Source organism: Phoca vitulina, unplaced genomic scaffold (genome assembly GCF_004348235.1).
Source record: "Phoca vitulina isolate PV1807 unplaced genomic scaffold, GSC_HSeal_1.0 scaffold22, whole genome shotgun sequence".
Taxonomy (NCBI): Eukaryota; Metazoa; Chordata; class Mammalia; order Carnivora; family Phocidae; genus Phoca; species Phoca vitulina.
Genome location: NW_022589725.1, coordinates 1,519,601 through 1,534,317, shown reverse-complemented (window position 1 = coordinate 1,534,317; position 14,717 = coordinate 1,519,601). Strand labels below are relative to the sequence as shown.

Genomic DNA, 14,717 nt, shown 5'->3' with positions numbered 1-14,717 from the left:
TGGAAGCAGACATTATGTGGAACTGCTAAAGTTCTGCAGGATTCATTTAAGTTCTTTAGGATACTCACACATACCCACAAAATCAATCAGCACAGTATTTACCTGTAAGCTACAGGCATTCCTTACAGTGTTAGAGAGGACAGACAGAATAGCAATGTATACGCTCACTTCCGCAGTGAGACCAACGGACAGCCAGGGCGTCCACCTGGCAGCTGTAGCGTAGCTGTAGTTGTGGTGTCAGATTCAACTCCTTTGCACCGGCAGACTGCTCAAAGCTGCCAAATTAAACCACCACCTTGCTGCTAGTCTGCTTGAACTCTGCAGAGCAGTCATGTATAATCTATTCCTGGTAGCTTAGAAAATACCCACCCTTCACATCCAAGTGGGGGCAACATACACCAAACATACAGCAGCCATTCTTTCCTGTAAATGGGGAACAAAATATAGGTGTTTTTGTCTCAAAGGACAGCTGTATGTTATGTGTAAGTTAGTTGGGTATATCCCAGGTGACCTGCGGAGCTACCAGTACAGACCAGGATTCATCGTACTCAGCAGTGTTCAGTTCACTGTAGGAAATGTAGTCTACCACGGTATGTAGTTTATTGTGGAAAACTGGTATTTTTACTTAGAGGTAAAAGCAAAATCCATACTGAGTATCCATTTGGGCCATGAAGAGACACAAGATATGGAATAGATCATATCTGTCTGCGTTCCACACAAAAGTGCACACACTGCATCCACTTGTGTACTGTTAGGGGGCTAGTTTGGATACTGCACCTTTGGTGTAAATGGTAACATTAATAAGGCTCTTCTTTGAGAGAAGGGGCCAATTTAATGCATATCTCATGGGTATACATCAGGACTATCTCTTTTGTAGACACTGGAAGAAAGAATATATTAGGGAAATGCTTTTTATTTCTAGAAAAGCTAAGAAAAAGGGAGACTTTTGAGAGCTGGAGTGTTTTCGCCCTTTTTATTTCCCCTCAAATGGTAACCCCAGCATGCGAGCAAACAGGGGATCTGCAGCACAGGCACGGCAGCAATCTCTCAAGCAGCACTTTCCATAAACCTGGTTAACATCTGGACCGGCAGCCATTTGGAATGAAGAGTCGAATCTCTGCTGCCCACTGCAGTGCAGCATGGCACACACCAACGACCCTGGGGCACTCCTCCTGCTGTGGAGGCTCCCAGTGACACGTGAGCTGGGGACAGACAGAGGTTTATCCTCTTCCAATCGCCTGCAACTCATGTTGCAAGCTGAACTTGCTGGGTTTGTCACCGAAAACGCAAAGCTTCTCTGCATCTCCTGATGTATGTTTAAAAAAAGCAGCAAGGCCCTTCACACAAGGTTCATGTTCTTATTGTTTGCTTGAGCGTTTCTGATTTGTTGGGGGGAAGAAAAGACCCTTGATGTACGAAGTTGGGCTTAACTCCCCAGAGCCCAACTCTCCCAAGGTAACTCACTGCTTCAGGGTACTTTACCTTCGTGTGGGGCTGGGTCTTGATGGAGCCGTATTCATATTTCTTCTTTCCGCTGCCTTATTAATATCTGAAAAGAATAATCAACCCATCTGTTCAATGCTACGGAATAAAAACAAAATCATCAGCACATTTCAAATGAAAGTAACAACAAAAAAACTACAATGACAACCAGATGGTGTAAGAAAATCCATTCAGCAGACACACTGTCACTTGGGCAATTTTTATTAAGTTATGGCAGTACATTGTCATGGTTTGATAAGGAATGTCCCTCATTTTCTAGCTAACACAATGCTTTAATGCTCTGCCAAGTCCCAAACCTAACAACTGCCCCCTCCAAAAGTAGAAAAGGTTGCCTGCTAAACTCTTGGAGTGCCAGCTGTAAGATTCTTTTTTGAGGGCAGGATAGTGGGAGAAAAGATAGGAGACAGAGTTTAAAAAAAAAAAAAAAGAGCAAGGGCAAATAATTCCATTTTATGTTACAAAGAAGAAACAGCTGGACTCTGTTGTCTTAAAACTTCCAATATGCCATGAAGCAGGACCTACTTTTAATGTGCCTTGTGTTGCATTCCACTGGACAGAATGTTCCAGAATGAGATGTAGGGAAGAAATTTTTTTTTCCTAAACGAAGTACATTACATGTTAGCAACTACAACCCTCACAGATAAGTACCTAAGAATAAGAATTGGCATTTGGTTAGGTAGTAAAACACTCCACATATGAAGTTTTCATTAGAGAAGCATGGCATTTACAACTGGGTAAGGGAGAACAGTGGAATCATACAAACTTACAGAAAAGCCAACTTGTGCAGTTAAAGCCTGCTTGCTAAAAACAAAACAAATTTGCTTTGCAAAAATTGAAGTGAATAATAAAAACACCATGTATAAGAAAGAACTGATGAAATATCTAAAGAAATGTACCAATCTATGTCCAAAGATAACACAGGACAATTTTTACATGACTTAAAGATTAATAAATGTAATAAAAATTTTTGTTTTTGGTTGAATGAAGAAATGAAACTGCGTCCTGCTGCAGTGTAGTTTCGTTTCCCATGTTCCATAGTAAGCAATTAGTAGTTTATCTAATGACATTAAATGGTATTAAGCACTCACATAATTAGAGTGCTTTAAAATAGTAATTATGTATTTAAAAAATTCCAACCGGAGTCCTATGGTGTGAGAGATCACAGTAATAACAAAAAACTGAAGAGGTCTGGCACAGACTTTACCCCGATATGTTGTCAACTTTTGAGTTCTTATTCAAGTGAGAATGATCTTCAGTTCCATTTTAAGTCAGAGTTTCTACTGTATCTAGGAGAAGAATGACTTTTGATAAACTGAAAGTAACATAAATCTAAACAGTAAGAGAAGCATATTTCACCCTAAGTTGCCTCTCACATTTTCAATTAAGTAGACACAATGCTATCATCCCTCTATTTAAAAAAAAAAAATCAGAAAATAATGTCTATACAGGACTTGGCCAGTAATATCTGACCATGGCTTTGGTATGGCAAGTAGCACTTTCACTTACAACCCTAAAAGTTCAGCAACATCTGAACTGCACATTATATAATGATAAGCCTTATAGGGAATACCTAGTTCTTTTATATGTTATTGTGAAGAGTATCAGTTCAGGTTTAGAAGGACCTACTGCTCTCTAATACAGGGTGAATATGATTCAGAAAGAAATGTCATCTCTTTGATTGTTTAAGTAGTTTTCAAAGTATCTCTGGAATACACTGAGGGTGGTAGGGGTGTGAAGATTTCTTTTAAATAAGCACCATATCTCCCAGCAGGATTCCATATATTATTGAATGGTCTTGTGAATAAAGAAAACTTCTCTAAACATTGACTTGACCTGAACATTTAGGTTAGAGTACAGAACATATGGTACCACTTTAGTTGGCAAGTTTCTATTAATGTTATATAATTTGCTCATATGATATGAAAAGGACTATTACACTATCTAATTACATCCATTTCTGTGAGCACTTACATATAGGACCGGGGACACCAAAGTAGTAATGTATTAAAACACTTTTGGGGCAAAGCTGGTTCCAGTTAGAATGAAGAAGGTAAATATTTTATTTGAAGTTAGTGAAATTTTTTTGCAATTATTTGAAAGATTATTTAAAATTCAAGATTATTTTATCTTTAAACCATTTTGATTATAATTTGCCTCCTAACATCTATTTTCATTAAATAGTCTAAAGCAATTATATTTGGATGGTGTGGCTTATGTTTCTTCTGTAAAAAAGAGAACTCTCAGACCATTTGAATTTTTTCCTTTTTTTTTTTCCTTCAAGATTTTACTCATTTGTTTGACAGAGAGAGACAGTGAAAGAGGGAACACAAGCAGGAGGAGCAGCAGACGGAGAGGGAGAGGGAGAAGCAGGCTCCCTGCCGAGCAGGGAACCTGATGTGGGGCTCAATCCCAGGACTCCCAGGACGCCGGGATCATGACCCAAGCTGAAGGCAGATGCAAAACGACTGAGCCATCCAGGCGCCCCTGTAATTTTTTTCTTAAATGCCAAGTGTTTGTTTATTCACCTCTATTTAAGAGTTCCTTATGTCTCCACCTTGGGTGAGATATGGAGAAAATGAGACCTGGAAATTTTTGATAGTTTCACTGCCAACCAAGAGGGCTGCTCAGGTTGGAGGAAGGTTGGGGGAGGGTGGGTTTCAGTGAGAGTTATGAAAACAAAACTGTCATCACCACCAATCCTGATACACAAAAAAATTCTAACACGTGGTGACACAGAACTTTTGGAAAACCTAGGAGTTCAGAAATACAGGAAGAATAGAGAAGCTACCAAAAGTAAAATAACTTCAGGGAACTGATCACAAAGTATAATAAAGATCTAAAGAGTCAAGGGAAAAAAAACCCTTGCCCCATCCCAATTTTTTTTTTTTTGGGTCACATAATTCAATAACCCATCAACTGGGAGATTGGAGGTTCGTTTGAAAATGCAAATATTGGGACTGGTAAAGGGGGCTTTTGTATTAATCAGTTAACCAGATTTTTTCCTTCTTAAATCCTTACAGAGATATATAATCTATGCCAAGGAAATAGAAACAACGTTAATGTAAAGGAAAAGAAAAAACAGATGGAAAGACAACCTGGGGGTGCCTGGGTGGCTCAGTTGGTTAAGCGACTGCCTTCAGCTCAGGTCATGATCCCAGGGTCCTGGGATCGAGTCCCGCATCGGGCTCCCTGCTCTGCGGGGAGCCTGCTTCTCCCTCTCCCACTCCCCCTGCTTGTGTTCCCTCTCTCGCTGTGTCTCTCTCTGTCAAATAAATAAATAAAATCTTTAAAAAAAAAAAAAAAAAGAAAGACAACCTGGGCACCTTTCTGGACATCAGGTAGGGAACCGTAATTAGAGAGAATTTAATCAACAAGAGGACAGTGGCAATTTTGATGTTTCTTTCCCCTCCTGCTCTATCTCATCCTGGCCAAATGCCCTTAAGACCTGAAGTCAGGGGGCGCCTGGGTGGCTCAGCTTTTGAGCATCTGCCTTTGGCTCAGGTCATGATCCCAGGGTCCTGGGATGGAGACCCGCGTCGGGCTCCCTGCCCTGCTCCTGCTGCGTGGGAAGCCCGCTTCTCCCTCTCCCACGCCTCATGCTTATGTTCCCTCTCTTGCTGTCTCTCTGTCAAATAAATAAATAAAAATCTTAAAAAAAAAAAAAAAAAAAGACTCAGTCTCTCAGTGTCTCTTTCACCTCAGCTTGGTTGGTACATCCATACTTTGTGAGCTATATTAGCAATGTGAATGCCATTCAAAATCACCATCACTACAAGGTACCTTGGCCTGAATATCTTCTAAGTGGTCTTCTGAAAATAGTTAAAAGCACTTTTCAGGTAAGGAATTTTAGACAAGAAAAATAACACCAACTGAAGGGATCTACATAAGAGGAAAAAAAAAAAAACCCAGAAAATAATCTAGAAAACATGATGTCACACAGGAAGTGGCAGAACTGTTTTAAGTCACAAAAGACTGGGGTAAAGAACTTTCAAAGAATGACACAATGCCTAATGTACATTTTCGACTAATATGCTAGACAGGGTTCACACAATGGTCTTTGTATAATGCTATAAATAAAAATTCATGTTTCATTCATAGTACCAAGAACTGCTTTGCTCTATTTTTTAATTGTACCATCATAAAAACAACTCTTTTCACCTTAAAATCAATTATCACAAGCTATCACAATAGAAAACCATAAGGACTATTCTAAACAAAGTGCAGCATGAATCGCTGCACTTATTGACAGTACCATTGTTGGACTGTTGGCTGTTCAAAGAATGCAGAAGCCTATACAATTTCGATGTGATTATAAATGAAATAAAATTCTCCAAAGGCTTAGCTGAAAACCAACTAATAATCAGTAATTACTAAATTGAAAACATGTGATGATAAAGATAATGCCACTTGAAAAACCATACTGACAAGAAAGAGGTTATCACACATTAAACTCCCCAAATTGGGAGGGGAAAGGATTGGACTTCTCACTTAAACTAGATTTATGAAGATGACCTTGATGGTATACTGTAACATCAGGGATATATAAGGAGTTATACTGTAATGAGTCAGGGATAAGAGAATGCTCTGCTTATGGTTTCTAAATCAATCCTTTAAGCTTACTTTAAAAACTATGCATTCCCTCATATTGGATTATCTCTTTCATTCTCTAATTAAAATAAGGATTATATCTTTAACTGTATCAGATTATTATTCCTAGGCACAGGAATGGGAAAAACAATGATAATTTATATTTACAGAATGCTTACTCTGTCCCAGGGCCTGTACTAAGAACATCATGTGCATTATCTCATTCAATCCTTTCTACAACTCTTGGAGTTAAGTACTATTATGATCTCTATTTTGCGAATGAGGAAATTTGAGATTTAGAGAAATTAAATGACTTATCTTAGGTCACATAATAGTCAGGAGGCAGAGACAGCTAGGATTCAAATCCAGATCTGACACCAAAATGCTTACCTATTATGCTATACTGCTCCAACAGGGAACGGAAAAACATGGTTTCCATTATGAATGCTTGCTAAGACTCCCTGATCAAAATGATAGAAGCTGGGAAAGGCCCAGTCTTTGCCAGTCACACCAATGTTTAAGTGCCCGAGACACCCAGCAGAGCAGAGCCTATTCAATTGCCACTTCAATTTCTATCACCTCAAACTACATTTGACCCTTGAACAATGCAGGGGTTAGGAGTCCCCACGCAGCTGAAAAACTTGACTACCTAAAAACTTAACAGCCTACTGTGGACCAGAAGCCTTACTGATAACATGAACAGTTGATTAACAAATATTTTTGTATGTTATATGTATTATATACTGTATTCTTACAATAAGCTAGAGAAAAGAAAATGTTATTACGGAAATCATAAGGAAGAGAAAACACATTTACAGTACTGTAAAAAAAATTCGTATATTAAGCGGACTTGCGCAGTTCAAACCCATGTTGTTCGAGGGTCAACTGTACAGTGTTTCTGGCTTTGCTACCAATATTCTAATCACTTCAACACTTCAGACAAAAATTCTCTATCAACATTTAATTTCCTGCCCTTTTTCCTTCTTTCAAGGAAAGAGCACTTGCCTGATCAGCATATCTGAGTTCTAGTCCTAATGGGGGCGGGGGATGGTTAGTCGTCATTTGATTTCTCTGAGCCTGATGAAATGGATATTCTACCTGTGTTGGTTATGCTGATTCAAGGAGAACATCAGCTAAGAGAAAAAACTCACTAATTTGGATTCACAAAGATGGAGCTAATCTAAACTAGTAAAACAGCCTGTGCTACAAAAAAATGTAAAATACAGATTTATTTAACACAGGTAAAATTTCAACTGAACTGTACAAGTAGAGATCCTTCCAGAACTAAATTAACACACTTGAAAGGACAGTTTATAATCAGCTCATCAGATGCCTCTAGGCCTACTATGTGTCACACTCTGTACTACACCATAGAGATATGGAAATAATAAGGCTAAAGTCTCTGCTTTAAAGAAGTTCACTGTTTAATAAAGGAGAGTGGGACATATACACAGATAATCATAATCTAAAGTGGGTTTATGGCAGAGATAATGAAGGTCTGTGTATGTGTGTGTGGCGGGGGGAGGAACAGGACAGAGAGGAGACTGGAAAGAATAAGGGGTAGGAGGGACATGGAGGAGGCAGGGAGGCCTAAAAGAAACAGTCCTGAAGGATAAGTAGTTTACCAGAAAGAGAGAAGTCATTCCAGCACATGTAAAAGGTGAAGGAATGGCGTGAAGAACTTAATTAGAAATACTATAAGAAGTTTAGTGTAGGGAATAGGGGACAGGAAGAAGAAAAGAGAAAGGAATTACAGATGCAAGCCAGAGTTAGAAGGAGGTCACAAAAAACTTTGCTACTGAAAAGGAAAAAATTGGTGGCAAAAGGGCCTGTATAAACTGAGCTACCATAATAGAGTCTCAGTGAAGCTAAATTAATGAAGGCTTCCTGTATGTGTATTACCCAAAAAAGGGAGGCAGGAGTATTTAAACCTAAGACATTCAAAATGTTAACTATAGTAATGTTTTTCAAGGATCACTGGTTTGACAATGAAGGGAACAGGAATGAGAAAAGTATTTAAAAGGTTATGATTTTACCTTCAGTAAAGGAATATAAAATAAACTTAGGGCCAGAGTCAGTAATTAATGGCCCACAATATTAGTCTCACCCACTATTCTGGAAGAAATAGACAACCAAGCACCCTTCCTTAGTTTTTCCTAATATTTAAAAAAAAAAACAAAAAAACCCCCCCACACACACACAACATACAATTTATCATATTAACTATTATTTTTTTTCGAGTAAGCTCTATACTTAACGTGGGGCTTGAACTTATGACAGAGATCAAGAGTAGCATACTTTACCAACTGAACCAGCCAGGTGTCCCTCATATGAACTATTTTTAAGTGTACAGTTTAGTACATTTGAGTATATTCACATGTTGTACAACAGATCTTCAGAACTTTTTCATCTTGCAAAATTAAAAACTCTTTATACCCATTAAACAGTTTCCCATGTCCCCTCTCCTCATTTATATATATACACATTTTTTCATTCTTCACGTCGCGTTCCTTTAATGAAAATATATCAGCACCACCCAGGAAGATGGTTAAACGTTATTCTCAGACCCCACCTCAAACTTGGATGAAGCCTAGGAACCTGTATTTTAACAAGCTTCTCAGGTGATTCTTGGCAAGTATTTGGGAACTGTATTACCTATTTATCTCTTTAGCTTATGCATAACATATATTTAGATCCTCCATTTAGAAACTTCTCTAAACTCTTCTATTCAAGGAGCAATAACCCATAAACATCATGTTACAAAGAAAACGTCACGATAATGGCTAAAATCTGTCAAAGTATAACCCTTGAAAACAGTATAGAAAACATAATCACATAGCTACCTCCAAAGAAAATGGAATCATCAACCCAAGTTTCCATTGTACTACAGTTAATAATAATATCCAATTATAGGTCAGTGCCCCCGCCCCCAAGGAGGAGTGTGCACCAACAACTTCTTTTCAATTTTATTTGATCATTTAAAAAGTATCCTGAAAATCTAAGCTTCTTTTCCCAATTACCTACTTATAAAATAGCAAGAAAAATAATAACCACTGAGCTTGCCACTTTTTGATAGCATATTATCCACTTCTTTGGTTAATAAATGGCAATCTGCCAACTAAAGTTCTCTCTAAATTCTGCCAACTAGACTTGTCGATATTGTTTTGCTGGCAGGGGCTAAAATTCCTGCTTCTTCTGAGGCATTTGGTTTTCATATCTAAATGCATCTCTTTGCAAGAAGAGAAAAATGGTCACACATATGATTTCACATCCACACCACTAAAAGCAAGGTGGAGGAAATCTAAATTTAATAAGCAGACCAAGGAATCTTGGTAGGTCTGCTTTCTTTGTTCTCAAGAAGGTAAAAGCATCCTACCGATGTGAGTGGAAGGAATTACAATATTGAAAACTCTACAGATACTCTAACTATTGCTATTACCTCTAGTTCAAACTACGAAGCCAAAGAACATTTTATAGTTCAATTACAGTTTTGCTTAAAATGTATACCCAACCATAAACCAGAGTTGCCAATTCCTATTAGTAATCTGGGATATGAATAGATTAGTACTAGAATCTGCTTCAATCTTCTATTTCCAGTGAAAACTCATTTTCTAAAGCCTAAATCAGGGGGTTCTCAAAACTTTAATGTACATAAAAACTGCAGGGGTTGCTTCTGAAAGGCAGATTCCCCAGCCCCCACCTCCAGAGACTGGTCAGCTGGGGAGTTGGGGAGCAGTATACAGATTTGTACTTTCAACAAGCTGTTCTAGTGACTGATGCTGTCCTGAAATAAGTTTTCCAAAGAAAGGCTCAGTTCATAATCTTAAGTTTTTGCACTGAACGAAATCATATTTTTCCTATTTTTTTGTCTTTTGGGTATCAAGAATAATTTCTGAAGAGACATTTAAAAATAAATTTCTTGTATCATCTCTGATGGTAAATATATGTTATTACTATCTCAATCTCCAATTGCATAATTAAGTATACTCACTTAAAGTCAAATTATTCATAATTCAAAGTTCTCCAAAGCTTGCTCACTAACTGCAGGATCAACCTAATCTTCAGTAATTCAATCATTCTAGATCCAAACCAGGGGATCACTCAAGATATTTTATAGAGCTAAAGTTATAAGACATTCTGCTTTATAAATGTCCTCCAATGCAACTTAAGTTGCCCTGATGCTTCCCTAAAGTTGTTGGTCTTTATATAGGTCAACAAAAATACTGTTTTGAACAGGAAATAAAGGGAAAAGAGTCTTATGGTCTGCAAAAGTTCTGATTCTTTGAGGGGAATTATTTTCTTAACATAAAAGTAATTGATAATGAGCACTGGGTGTTCTGTACAACTGATGAATCACTGAACTCTACCTCTGAAATTAATAATACACTATATGTTAATTAATTGAATTTAAATTAAAAAAAAAGTAACTGGTCCAGTTGACCTATTATCTCGTTTTTTTTTAGTGATAGGATAAAGAATGAAAATGACCATCCCTATAAATATTCATATCTGGTGGTAATAAAACCACCATTTAAAAAGCAGCAGGCATGCTGGTATTATGTATTTAGCTGTCAGTATACTTCATATTTCTCTAATGTGCTGCTGCTTCAGACAGTGGCCTTACCCTGATCCTTTCATTAACACTTCTCATTAATGAAAGTAGCATAAAGGGTAATTTTCTGTTGGTCACTGCCCTTCTAACTTCTTGATAGTTTAACTCTGCTTAAGCCAAATAGTCTAGACAAATGTGTATGCTGTTCACAGGACAAATCTTTTGGCACAAAAAAAAGCTGACTGAGCTTTAAAAGCACTTGTCTCAAGACACATGGTAATCATTAGTAAACCACAAGGTACAGAGATGAAACAGAGTGTGGCAGAAAGAATAGTCAGTTTGGGAAAATAAACATGTATATAGGAGGATAGCAAGAGAAAGGTACCAATGATACCTTCCTCTCTTGAACATCTACAGTGCATATGTTCAGCATATTAAAATTCTGGAATATGGACACCTCTTTACCTCATTATTTCCCAATTTTGCTTGACCACAAAATCTTTTATCTTCAATAGTATCTTGAATATGTTCTACTAAGTATGTGATTTGGGCAAAAAAAATCTAACTTCTCTGTGCCATTATTTTCTCATAAGCAAAAAATATTTAATAATATCAGCCTACTTATCTCACAAGATGATTGGCGGGAGCAAATGAGTTGGTACTTTAAAACCTGCTTTGTAAATCATACGCACCGATGGTTGTATGTTATCATTACCATTAAGAGTGATAGTGAGTTTAAGAACAGACATTTCATTCTTTATGTGGGGAGTCAAAAACAAAAAAACAATGATAGTTGAAGGGAATATTAAATACATTTCCTCCACAGGTTTCTCATTCTAAAAAGCACAACTGAATTCCAATACTTCTCACAGTAGTAAAAGCCATACAAAGGCACTGCCATCTGCAGGCCATAGGGATGGAATGCTTGCAACGGTTACCAAGAATGAAGTTTCAAACCATGAGGCACTCTTTTTTTATCACACTTCTAAAACCTCTCCAAATGACTTAGCTTTTGAGCACTGGTAGACTGAAGCTCCATTTGCTGAAGTTCTGAAATGGACCTGAGTAGAAAATTCTCATTTCTTCTCTAAACAGCACTGATGCTGAGAAATGTGAAGAAGACCACCTTAGCCTTATGTAAGTTCTACATTTTGCTCTTACCAAAGTAACCCCAAGGAATGTGGATTTTTTTTTTTTTTTAAAGAGCCTTTGACGAAGCAACAACTGAATGGCCTGAGCACTTTCCTGAGTTTCCTTTCAATGAATTAAAGTAAATCTGCTCTCTCACACACAAAAAGAGTTATGAACGGACTACAAACAGAACAGACTGTTTACATAAATAAGTTAATCTCTCAGTGCCTCCCTTTCTTTGAAAAGACCTAATTAGCTTTATTCAACAATTCATCAATTGGCAGCATCTGATCTAGCAAGGAGACAGGAGCTCCTAATGCCTTCTTTAAATGTGCAGTATTCACCAGCATGTGACATGGAACAACATGCACCTAGAAAAATTCCTTCCACTGGGCCTTGAAATACGATTTCTCCAGCACATTCTACAAGGAAAGCTACAGTTTCTATGTTTTAGGTTAAAAGATCATGTCAGAGGTTTCAAAGAGTACCTGGAGGGTGACAGATGAGCTAAAAGAAAGGCAAAGAAACAAGAATATAGGAAGAAACAGATGTTAAATAGCCAAGTGATCTCCAATACCCATAATGCAAAAGCTTGGGGTTTACTGGTTGGAAAAAGGCAACATGAAAGTTACTTTTCACACCCAGACTGGCTCATACAGAAAACATTAAATCTAGAGTTGTCAAAAACCAAAACTGCTCCATCTTCGTATGCAGAAATTGTCAGGTGGTTACCATGCCACAGTGCTACAAGAAAACTGAAGAGGCACACCGGGTGCACTTGAGCTGACAGTTCCTGCAGTTCCCTGGGACTATCGCTTGCAAGTCAATAATGAGAACAGTTTACAACGAAAAAGCCCTTATAATATCATCATCCCCGAAGATCCTGGGGCATTTCATGGAATCCGCTACGCCTCAGGGGAAAATTCTGTGCAGAGCGAAAGCCAGGACGACAATTAACCCCATACTCCTAGGGCAGCGTTTCCCAAAGCGTGGAACGCAGAATAACTTGAGGAGGAACAAGGACGCACTGTTTATTTTAATAGATAGGTATTTATTTTTTATGAGCATTAGAAAAATAACTGGCTTTCCATTTTGCGATTTACGTTTCCACCTTAAACAAATGTATTTAAGAAGGAGAAAAAAAAGGAGTCAGTTTAAATAAAAATATTAACATTTGGTAAATAAATAACAGTACAGAAGGTACACGGACAGAAAGGTGCAACGCGAGAGACTGAAATTTGGGAAACGCCGTCCTAAAAAAAGGCCCCGGCGGGTCCTCGGGAGCGGAGAGTGCCCTGGGTCCAGGAGACAGAAGAGCCAGCAGGTTGGGGCGCTGGCTCTGTCGCTAGTTTCCGCGGTAACCTCGGGCACAGTTTCTTCCCCATCCTTGGGGCCCGGGGTCCGCGTTATAAAATGAGTGGGGGTATCACGCGACAAGGAGACAGACGCCTTGAAGATGCTGTCAAGGGGCCGAGAGGCGGCGGCGACGGGGGCCAGCGTTCGGTTCGCCGCACGGCGCTGCGCGCCCGGTAGAACGCCCGGAGAGGCGAGCCGCCTCGGTCCGAGTTCGAATCCCACCTGCGCCACCGACTTGCTGAGGGCCCGCAGGCGAGCGACTTCACCATTTCGAGAGAGGGACGCGGGGTGTGCAAGCCTACCCTACAGACAAGCTTAGAGGACTACTGTCGGCGGTTCGCGCACAGACAAGCGGCCGCGCTGCGGCGCCGCCCGGACCCGAGCCCACCACGGCTGGCCGGGCCTGGGCTTGACGGGAGCCAGAGGCCGCGCCCCGCACCGGGCATGCGCAGCTCCGCGCGCACCCGGAGAGGAGCCGAGGCCGCGACCGCGGCCGCGCGTCGAGCGGGCCCTCCCGCCTCAGCCTCCCCATCCGGCCCGAGCCCCCTCAACCGCCTGCCGTGAGCCCCACCCTCGGCGGACGGCCACCGCTTCCCGGCACTCACCGCTACCAGCGCGGCGGGCTCCCGGCCTCTCCTTCGCCTCAGGCCCGCCCCTGCCGCCTCCACCTCAGCCCACCTGCCCGCCGTAGGACAAAGGCGCCACCAACCGACCGGCGCGGGCACGAGGCAATGGCGGCTGGGGCGGAGAGTGGGGGCAGAGGGCGCGCACGCAGCGGCAGGCGCGGCAATGTCGTAAGAGCGCGTGGGTTTACGGCAGGGCTGTGTTGGGCGTCCATCTCCTTAGCAATGAGGGCGGGGAAGTGGCTTCCCGGCGGCCGTTGAGAACGCTAGGGGTTGCCTAGTAACGGCATCCAAGGCTAAGGATGGGGCCAGGCTTGGTCCCCCGACCCCAAAGGCTTCGCCTTTCTTCTGATTTTCGGAGCGCCTTCCTTCCATTCTAACTGTGGAAATAGATAATTTAAATCCTAAAATACTTCGATTTAGTTTTTCATAAAACGCAACAGAAAACAAAACACCTTTGGATGTGTGTTGGAGAATAGTATATATATTCCTGTAACCTCCGGATCCCAAGGAACAAAGAGAGCAGAGAGGTAGAAAAAACGCTTTATTTAAATTTACATTTAAATAGGCTGTGTACCCTATTAGTTTCGCTGACAAGGGGCAAAACGCTTCTGGTGATATAGTCACAGGTTCTTTTTGAGTTACTTCTTTCTGGAATATTTATTTAATGTAAAAAATAAATTTCGCAGAATGTAACTGTTGACTATGAAGCATGCAATATGCTGTATTGTTCATTTAATCTCTAGAATAATTTGTCAGAGGGAATGGAATTTGCTCACACAATTGTAAATACATTTTATTAATCACAGCTATCGCTATATGAATCAGGTAGGCTTTTTTATTAGTTAGGAAATGCCTCAGACCCCGCGGGGGTCTAGTTTTTCTCCTTGTGAATAGTGCATGCCAAGAAAAAATGGTGGCTGTGGAATTGGAATGCTATGGGAAGTCAGATTTCTTTGACAACC

At 40.1% G+C, this 14,717-nt stretch overlaps 1 protein-coding gene across 3 annotated transcripts in view; it reads right to left on the bottom strand.

Annotated features, from left to right (window-relative positions):
- NCOA5 (nuclear receptor coactivator 5) overlaps positions 1-13,890 on the bottom strand; it is a 31,072-nt gene extending 17,182 nt beyond the window's left edge. Inside the window, exons 1-2 of one of the 3 annotated variants that reach the window (XM_032419600.1) lie at positions 13,735-13,890; positions 1,483-1,549 (exon numbers count right to left, since the gene is read on the bottom strand). In XM_032419600.1, the coding sequence (XP_032275491.1) occupies positions 1,483-1,520 (38 nt within the window). In that variant the 5' untranslated portion in view covers positions 1,521-1,549; positions 13,735-13,890. The remainder of the gene's footprint in view (positions 1-1,482; positions 1,550-13,734) is intronic. The other 2 variants (XM_032419602.1, XM_032419601.1) reach the window with 2 other exon arrangements.
- Between the last annotated feature and the right edge of the window lie 827 nt (positions 13,891-14,717).